Source organism: Chenopodium quinoa, unplaced genomic scaffold, assembly GCF_001683475.1.
Source record: "Chenopodium quinoa cultivar QQ74 unplaced genomic scaffold, ASM168347v1, whole genome shotgun sequence".
In the NCBI taxonomy this organism is placed as follows: Eukaryota; Viridiplantae; Streptophyta; class Magnoliopsida; order Caryophyllales; family Amaranthaceae; genus Chenopodium; species Chenopodium quinoa.
In genome coordinates, this window is record NW_018742730.1 from 508,555 (window position 1) to 518,830 (window position 10,276).

The following is a 10,276-nucleotide window of genomic DNA, read 5'->3' on the forward strand; positions in this document are numbered from 1 at the left end:
TAATTACTTATTTTATTTTATATTGCTAGTATCATGATTAGGGTTATTATTATGATCTGATTTTACTAATGATTTATTTTTAAATTGATTCCAATGTTGATGTTTACTCTATTGTTATTATTTATCACCATATTGCATGTTCAAGGTGTGTTATTGAAAATCACGCCTAATAAGATAATTTGAATAACCGATTTAGGTTTCTTTTAAATCTTATAATTTAATTAAGAGATCACAATATTTTAGAATTATATGTTACATTAATATTCAACCAATTTGCTGTCTAATAAACCTGCTGAAGGAGAGTCTTTACAGCTTTACCTTGCATTTAGCACACAAGCTGTAAGTGTTGTCCTGGCAAGGGAAGCTGAAAGTCAGCAATCACTACAAGAAATAAGCTATTTTGTGACAGCCAAAATCAGTTGCAAAAGTAGCAAAAACTGTCGCAAAAAATAGTTGCAACAGTAAACTGTCGTAAATCGTCTTTCGCAATCAGCGTTGTCGCAAAATTTTATTTTTGTGACAATTTGACTGTCGTAAACTTTTTTTTACGAAGGTTTTACTAATTTCAACGACAGTCTCATTTTTTGTCGCAATAATTCATTTGCGACAGCTTAAAACCGTCGCAAATTTACGACAGCCATGAAAACTATTGCAAAACTAACTTTAACGACAGCTAGCCATCGCAAAAAAATAAAAAAAAAACAACAAAACCACCCAACCCAGCATCTTCTCCTTTAACTCTTTCGCCCACGGTAGCCCAGCCGTACAACCCGTAACTACCACCAACCGCCATCACAAACCACCTAGCCCCGCCACACATTTTCCAAATTAAACCCAGAAAACACATAAAACCCACAAACAACCCTAGATCTAAAATTAAAACAAAAAAAAAAATCTAAAATCCAACAACTCCCCTTACCGGTTAATACCACCACCGACAATCCCCTAACCTTGCAAAAAAAAAAAAAAAAAATCTAAAAATTAAAATCCAACAAATAAAATCAAAGAAAACCCAACATAATAAACATAAACAAAGGTAAATGAAAATATAAAACAAAAATACATTAAAATAACAAACATCAAACAAGAAATACAAATAAACATCAAATAATCAAAACCAAGAAAATCAAACAAAAAATTAATGTAATAACAGAAATTATCAAAAAAGTACAAAATTCAAACAAAAATGCCACAGAAAAATCAAACGAAAATAAACGACAAAATAATTTAACAAAGATTAAGCAAATTAAACAAAAATCAAACGAAGATGAACGAAAATAATTTACATACCTTCAAAAATTTCCTCTTCTTTGGGTTTTAAGGGTCAAATTCGACCATATTAACTCCATATCTGGAATTTTTATGGTCGAATTTGACTGAAAAAACCTCAACATCACGAAATTAAACCTCAAAAACATGATTTTACTTAGCCACCTTAGCCATTTTTATAAACGAAAAAGTGTGGAAAGAAAGGAGGATGAGAGAAGAAAGAAGGAGGACGAGAAAGAGAGAGGAGAAAGAAAAAGAGAGAAGTGAGGAACTGAGGGAAGGTGGAGAAGAGGAGAGCGAAACAGAGAAAAAGAAAGGGGATGAAAGGAGATAGAAACTGAGAGGGAAATAGAGAGGAGAGGGAATCAGTGGTTATGAAACGGCGGAAGAGGATTTAGGGTTTGGTGTGGGCTTGTTGAATTGGGTATTTAAATACCATTTAAAAAAACAACTTTACGATAGCCATAAGCCGTCGCAAATTGTGACAGTTTTGAAAGCCGTCGTAAGTTGCGATAGTTTATAGCTGTCGTAAATATTTAATTTTTTTTATATTTATTTTTAGTGTTTATTGCGATAGTTTATTGGCTAAAAAACCGTCATAATATTACGATAGTTACAAAAACCGTCGTAGATTTAAAATATCACGACATTTTTATGGCCGTCGTAGAAAAACTGTCGTTATTTACCCGGATTCTAGTAGTGAATTACCTATTTATTATGTTAGCAAAACTCTCTTTAGTGATGAAACCAAATACTCATCACTTGAAAAGGTGGTGTTAGTACTAAAGGTGGTGTTAGTACTAATAGTAGCTTGTAAGAAACTGCGTCATTACTTTCAAACTCACCCAATAGTGGTGAAAACTAATTACCCTATCAAGGTTGTGCTACGCAGACTAAAATTGATAGGTTGAATGAACTAATGAGCAATCAAACTAAGTAGATTCAACATCAATTTTGAACCAAGAACAACTATTAAGTCGCAGGCTCTGGCCGATTTTGTGGCTGACTTTAGCCCTGACCTAAAGAAAATCACCCAGATCGCAAACACAGAAACCTAGATCTTGTACGTCGATGGGTCATCAAATTTTCGAGGTGCAGGTCTAGGCGTAGTGCTGAAGTTGCCACAGGGGGACATGATGGTACAATCTAGCTGATCTGTTGTGATTTTAAAGCTACTAACAATGAAGCATGCAGAGAATGAGACTTTGATTGCAGGAATGAACCTAGCAAAGGATCTTGGAGCTTCTAATCTGCAGGTGTTCTGTGACTCTGTCATGGTAGCAAGTCAAATGAACGGTGAATTTGTAGCTAAAGACTCCAAGATATATGATCTTATATATACCTAGACTTCGCCAAATCTCTAGCACCCATGTTCACCATTTTTTCTATCAAACAAATACCCCGGAGATCATAACACACAAACTGATGCCCTAGCCAACCTAGGACCATCTCTAAGAAAGTTCAAATTTTCTATTTTCTTTTAATTGCAACAATTTTCATTACATACTTGTTAATGCTTCATTGTATTTAAATCAATAGCATCTTTTAGTACTAATATATAAAAACTATAAAATTTTGATATTAATAAAGTATAAATTAAGATGGATTTAATAACATTTCACATGATTATGATTATATTGTTCCATAACTATAAATTATCAAAGTTAGGTAAGTGGATTATATGAATAATAGTGTAATAACTAAGCTTCCTCTTTAAGGGACTAAGTTGGGAGTTCTTTCTGTCTCAATAAGTTAAGGAAGGATTATGTTATGAGCCTCTTTTCATTGGATTTCACGAGCCCGGTCGCTTGTTTCTGCCCCGCTCTTTTCCCGAACTCCAAAAAGGTAGGGAAAATGAGCAAGGGGCAGCCTTATTGCAGTTCCTTCCCCTAAAGGGGGGCTTTGGGGGGTAATGGTCCGATTAATCAGCGAAAAACCGAAAATATTAGTGATACAATTTACGGAAATAAAGTCTCATCCTTCACTTCCTGGGAAAATGTTGAGTACGTTTTCAATTTTCTATTCAGTCATGATCGGGTTGACTCATGATCTGGCTTGGTCGACCCGATCATGATATTTGACTCATGATCTGGCTGGTTGACCCAATCAAAAAGTTCAAGTACGTATTGCATTAAAAAAAATCGAGAAGAAGATACATAAAATAGTGAATATTTTGAAGATATACACATACATACAAAGTATACATTAGCATAAAAGATGATTAAATTAGTTTTCGCGATTACTAAAAAAAAAAAAACAAAATAATACTCCATACTAGTAAGCTGAGACGGAGGGAGTATTTATCATCAAATGATGGATCATGATTCATGAACTGGTACATTCTTTGGGGGTGTTAGGTATGAAAATTTATAATGTAGGAAACGTAAACAAATAAGTGTTTCCATTTCTATTAGTTTGGTATGAGCTACAAGTAATAAATACCGTTTTCAAAGGATAACAAAATCCCTCAAATTGTTACCTTTATCCAACTTGTGAAAACAAAATGTGTTTCCCTCCTCAATCATCAACTCTTCGATTTGTTTCCATTCTATAAACATACCAAACATATATCAAAGATAATATGTATCGTTACCATTTCCCTAAGTTATATAAATCCTTTCTATTCCGTTTACGGAATTTATACCAAACGCCCCTTAATTACAATCTAATATAATTAAAATGATTAACGAAATCGAGAAGAGATAGAATGATGAAAAAGTACAAAAATAAAACTTGAATTGATAAGTAGGACGGTGCAATGCTTGGTAAGACACGTCGAAGGCAGAATCAGATACCCACCTGCCACGTGACTTCTCCTTTACAAATGTGCATATAAACTCGTGCTATTCTCTTCTTATTTCTTGTAACTTCATTTAGGATTCCTAATTTCCAAGTTAACTTAGATCCTTGCTTTGTTTTTTCATTGGACTTCTCAAACCTTTTGCTTTCTTCTTCTTCTTTTTAAAGTTTCATTTTGTCTGTTTAAATAGTTTTTGTTAATCTTAATTCAAACAAGAAAGCAATTCAACATGAGCAAACTTTGGGTTTTTCTTACTCATCTTCACTCTGTTCTTGGGTAATATTTTTTTTTTTCCTATTTTCATTGCAATTTTGATCAGAGTTTTAAGTTGGTTTTTGTTGTTTGATTACGTTTCTATAAATGTTTCTCTAAAATTTGTTGGTATGTTATTTTGATGCAGGCCAGTGGTAATGCTGCTGTACCCCTTGTAAGTATTTCACTCTCAGTCATTATTTTGTTCAATTTGTTGTCTGGTTACATTATTTGTTATTTCACAATGAATAACAAATAATATAGACCTGATTTTTGATCTCAGGTTTAGAGCACCACTCTTAAAATTTTAATCAATGTGTCATCTAGATTCTTGTTCAATTTGTGTTCAATTTCTAATTTTATTATGTTTCTTTTGTGACGTGTAAATTGATACCAGGATCAGTTACAGTCTAAGTAACACCAAAAACTTATTGCTGAACATTCCAATAAAATAAAAATAAAAAGAATTTTTTTTTTCTTCTAGTTTGTTTGGTTTTTTTTTTTTTTTTTTTTTTTTTTTTTTTTTTCATTTTTATGCTTTATATTCGATTCATGTTGATCCTAGTTAAAATCATTATGTTGTCAATTGAATATTTCGTGAATTTGTAACATTTTTTTTTTGTTTATGATGATGATAAACTTGTATTTTCCTGGGCTTGAAAGCAGTCTCTCCTAAGCCTTTTTTTTTTTTCTTCTTCTTCTTTTTGTCCGCTTTAAAAAATAAAAAGGGACCTATTAAAGAGTTCGTTCGGTGCAGTTGGATTAAGCTAAAGGTCACAAGTTTGCTAACGCTAACTTTAGGTCACCATCCTTATCCCCACCAAACCTGGTCAAAGGCTAGATGATGAACTCGGGTTTGCTTTAATTGAGTCATTCATCTTACCTATCCGATTTAAATTAAAAACACACAAAAGTGGTTTTGAATGAATGGTATTCATGTTGCTAATTTGAATCATTATATGAGGTACTTATTTTTCGGCTTTCGGTGTAAAATATCTAGGTATGCGTCAGTGATGGCTATAGAGAGCCCATCAAAAGAAGACGATGAGCAATGGCTGGCATATTGGATCTTGTACTCTTTCCTCACCCTTACTGAGATGGTATTGGAGCCTTTACTTGAATGGTATGTTTAAATTTCCTGTGATCATACAATTTAATTAAAATGTTAATCAAGTTATTTAATCACTTTGTTTAACGTTTAAGGAGTAATTTGCATTCAAGTGACCTATTTAATTGGCCTCCCCCTTGGCTCACATAATAATTAAATTTGCTCTTAATTATCATGTATTTTGGTGTAGAGGAGTTGGTTTTTTCCATGTGATAGTATTCAAATTGTCAAGGGATTAAATCTTGTAGCTAACAAACTTTGTTTTTTTTTTTTTTTTTAATTATGTTTTTTAAAAAAGTAAATGTAATACGTACGTATAATCTTGGTCCCTCTCACTTAAAATTCTGGCTCCGCCTCTGAACATAGGATTGTGTGACAGTTGTACACGTATCCAACACAATAAATGGTTTTAAGTAATAATGAGACGATTAATGTTGTACAGAGTATAATAACCCATTGTATGTACGTCTCTTGTTACAGGATACCAATTTGGTACACAGTGAAGTTGTTGTTGGTGGTGTGGCTGGTGTTACCCCAATTCAGAGGGGCAGCATTCATTTACGAAAAGTTCGTTCGGGAAAATATTAGAAAGTATGCTATCAAAGATTATAAAGGGTTTAATGCCAAGGGCAAGGTTAAGTGATGATTTAATTACATCAACCAATGCTTAAGGTAGTGATTGTCTTGCTACTTTTGCCTTATTGAATCTTTACTCTCTATCTTTGTTTGAATAGAAATTGAACCGTGTTTTATAATTTGCACAGGAAAGTGATATCAAGACTCATTAATTAAAGGAAAAGGGTGAAAGCATAAGACTAAGCTAGCTAGGATGTTAATTTTATTTGTATCGTACTAGTTAGATTTAAGGGTTTCATTTTCTTCAATTTGTAATGGACTTTTACCTTCGTTTTCGTTTATTTTACAAGCCAATATATTAATACACTTTCCCTTTTATGGTTATATATGTTACTATTGATTTCTGTCTCCGTTTATGATTTATGAGCTAAGCTAAAATTTTGATGTTTGCTTCGGCTTTTATTAATCAATTTGTTTTATCATTGGTGATTGGATTATTTAGTACATGAGGGTTTAAAAGCGAAGTAGAGGGTTTAGTACATAAAGTAGATAGAATTTTCTAAGATAAAATGAAGCAGAGCTAGTATTTCACATTTGTAAGTTTGGAGTTCTATGTTATGTATTTAAAAGTAAGTGGCAAAAAGACAAAGGAGTATGCACATTAAATTAAAAATATCAAGGATGTCGGCAAAGTCAATATACTACTCCGTAGAAAACCTTTAGCTTTCAATGAAAAGCAAAAATATGATGCAGTAAATCTGACCGACATCAACCTATAAATAGTAGCAACAGAGTTTGTAAGCTTGCAATTGTATTCGAGTGTGTCAGACAGTCAGTGTATGTAGAGCCACGAATTACTTCCAAGTTTCCATCAGAAAAACAAAAGGCAGCACTCACAAAAGGTAGAGGTGTCTATTTTATACTCCCTCCATCTTCTCCTACATTTTAATAAGTGTTACACTTTAATTGACATATAATTTTAGATATTTTAATTAACTTAAATAAAATAAAAAGTAAGCGGGATAGTTGAAATATTAAAAAATTGTAAAAGAAATATAGTTAGATTAATAATTTATTGAAAAGTAAATAATATAAGAAAAGAAATAAATAATATAAAAAATAGTAGTGGGTTTATAAGAGATTGAAGATATAATATCAAAATATAGCTTTTTGCTTTTAAAAAAAAAAGTGTAACACTTATTAAAAACACGGACTTATTTGATAAGTGTAACACTTAAAACACGAAAGGGGTTTCCTGTTTTTTCCTTTTTTAGAGACCCAAAATTTTATTTTTGGATAGTATGTAAAACTATTATATCCTCATTTTTTTTTTCTTTACTCATTATACATTCTAAATTATCCTTTCCTTTTTCACTTGCATTTTACTTTTATCCTTTACTTTTTCACTTGCATTTTACTTTTTTCACATTTTCTCTCTAACTTTTGTTTACAATTGTGCTTTGTATTTTTTTTTAATGTACTTCAGGCCTGTTCACATTTACTGAATTGAGCTGAAGGGAACTAAACTAAATTGATTGAAGTTGAACTGAACTGAACTGAACTGAATAGAGCTGAAATGAACATTTTATGAGAGAATTAAATTAGGAGTTCAACTGAATTGAAATGAACAGATTAGAGTTGAACTGAACTGAACTGATTGGAGCTTAACTGAACTGAAATGAACAAAAATTTAGCTGAAGGGAAGACCCTTCATCCACTTTTTCTTTCTATTTCTTAAATACCATGAAAAAACACAAATAGAAACTAAATATTGGGATGGAGAGAATAGATATTTGGAGAAATCAAGACATAATATGCACGGTAACAGGAGCTGGTTAGATCTTGATTGTCTATAATAGGTAATATTCACATATAATTACAAATGCGGGAGGATGAAGATTTTGAGGCCTAATTATAATTATTACTAGTGAAAAAATAGATTTTTCAACAAATGTAAAGGTAAATTGTCAAATTGAAATAGATGCTCAAACTTAAAGGTGGAGGTGTACTGTCTATTATTAAAGATATTTTAAGACCTAATTAATATTGCATGATATTAATAGCTTGTTAGGTCTTGTTCGTCTATAAAGGATTGCAATTGTGAGATTAAGAGCAGGTTAGATTTTATATCATCTATTTCATATATATATATATATATAAAAAAAAAAAAAAAAAAAAAAAAAAAAAAAAAAAAAAAAAAGATTTTATATCATCTATTACAATTGTAGGATGGAATTGGAGAGATTTCGAGGCCTAATTCTACTTAGTAGTGAAAAATAAAATAGTTTTTCCAAGGTATGTAGAGGTAAAGTGTAGAATTGAAAGAGATTCTCAAACTAAAATTAAAATATAAATTATTTGTACGTAGGATTTGAGTCTCCCACTAAAGCATAAAAACTAAATGTCAAATTAGAGAGGAAGATTAGAATAAATGATTCTCTATGTGTTGTATTACGATATTCACAATATATTTATACAACCTAGGTGAAGAGATTAGGGCTTAACACCGGCCCATTAGCTACATATAATACAAGATTTGACACCCCCTCAAGTTGGAGCATGCAAATCACAAATGCCCAACTCGCCAAGTAAGTACAAGAATTGATTCTTTCCTAATGCCTTAGTAAAAATAACCGCTAGTTGATCCATCGTCTTCACATATGACGGGCTAATAATCCCATCCTGAATTGCATCCCGGACATAATGACAATCAAGCTCATTGTGCTTAGTACATTCATGGAAGACCGGATTCTGCGCAATATATAACGCAGATTGACTATCAAAAAAGAGACTCATCATATCGCCTGCGGATGTAAAACTCCCAAACTTTCGAGTAGTGCCTTCAACCGTTTTAGCTCATCAGTGGCTTTAGACATCGAACGATACTCTGACTCCGCAGAAGATTTAGCAACAATATCATGCTTCTTAATCTTTCAAGAAATTGGAGAATTACCATGAAACAACCCCAACCAGTAATGGATCGTCGTGTCAAAGGACAACTAGCCCAATCCGCGTTACACCAACCTGTCAAATGTAAGTCGCAATCTGAACTCAATAATATCCCTTGACTCGGGAAACTTTTCAAGTAACGAACTGTACGCAGACCGGCCACCAAATGAGCTTGACGAGGTTGTTGCATAAATTGTGACAAAATATGAACAGTATATGCCAAATCAGGTCTAGTGAAAGACAAATATATCAAACGACCCACAAGACGCCGATACATTTTGGGCTCTGCAATAGGAAGAGTCTTTGATGTTGCCAGAGTATGGTTTTGCTCAATTAGAGTACCTGCCGGGCGTGCCCCCAGTAAACCAGACTATGCAATAATATCAAGAGTATATTTTCGTTGGCACAAAAATATGTCCTCCGGACTACGAGCAACCTCAATACCAAGGAAATACTTCAACACACACAAATCTTTCATATGAAAACAATCACTCAGATATGATTTGAATTGTGAAATTGCAGAAGAATCATTACCAGGGATGATTAAATCATTAACATACACCAAAACACTAAGTTGAATACATCCAGTTTGCAGAGTAAATAGAGAGTAGTCAGAGTACGATTGCAGAAAACCGTACCTTTTCTGAGAGGTGGCCAATTTAGAAAACCAACATCGAGGTGCTTGTCGGGCCATACATGGACTTATGGAGACAACAGACCAAATCATACCTAGAAGTATGAAAACCCGGGGGAGGTTTCATATAAACCTCCTCATCAAGATCACCATGGAGAAAGGCATTGTGAACGTCCATTTGATGAAGTTTCCAATTCTTCATCGCAACAATAGTTAAGAATGCACGAACTGTGACCATTTTAGCAACCGGGGCAAATGTATCATTGTAGTCAATACCTTCAACCTGATGATTGCCAAATATAACAAGACGAGCCTTTAAGCTCTCAACCGTGCCATCAGAATTATGTTTCACCTTGTAAAACCACCAGCATCCGAGAGCTTTCTTGCCCGGAGGTAAGGTTGCCATAACCAAGTCTCGTTATCTTCTAAGGAAGAAATTTCCTGTTACATAGCTTCCCTCCATCCTTCATGTTGCATAGCCTCTTTGAAATTACGAGGCTCAACCGCCGTATCAATAGCTGCAATAAAGACATGATAGCGCATAGAAAATTTTTCACAGTTCATAAAGTGTGATATAGGATAGGGAGTACCTGAAGAGCTTGAAGAAGACGATGAACTTGGAGAGATAGATGGACCGGGAAGAGAAATAGTATGTGTGACGTAATCACGGTGCCAACCAGGATGATGT

General features: G+C 33.2%; 1 protein-coding gene across 1 annotated transcript; it reads left to right on the plus strand.

The window, feature by feature from the left end:
- The first annotated feature begins 4,113 nt into the window (after positions 1 to 4,113).
- LOC110723383 (HVA22-like protein e) lies at positions 4,114 to 6,391 on the plus strand. Its single transcript, XM_021902725.1, has 5 exons — positions 4,114 to 4,345; positions 4,470 to 4,496; positions 5,322 to 5,444; positions 5,910 to 6,101; positions 6,194 to 6,391. Exons 1-4 carry the CDS (start codon positions 4,299 to 4,301, stop codon positions 6,070 to 6,072), a joined length of 360 nt encoding a protein of 119 aa, XP_021758417.1. The 5' UTR covers positions 4,114 to 4,298; the 3' UTR covers positions 6,073 to 6,101; positions 6,194 to 6,391.
- The last annotated feature ends 3,885 nt before the right edge of the window (positions 6,392 to 10,276 follow it).

Coding starts and splice junctions, on each gene's coding strand:
- LOC110723383 (XM_021902725.1), top strand. CDS start 4,299: ATGAGCAAACTTTGGGTTTTTCTTACTCATCTTCACTCTGTTCTTGG. Junction 4,497..5,321: donor GTAATGCTGCTGTACCCCTT/GTAAGTATTTCA, acceptor TAAAATATCTAG/GTATGCGTCAGTGATGGCTA. Junction 5,445..5,909: donor TTGGAGCCTTTACTTGAATG/GTATGTTTAAAT, acceptor CTCTTGTTACAG/GATACCAATTTGGTACACAG.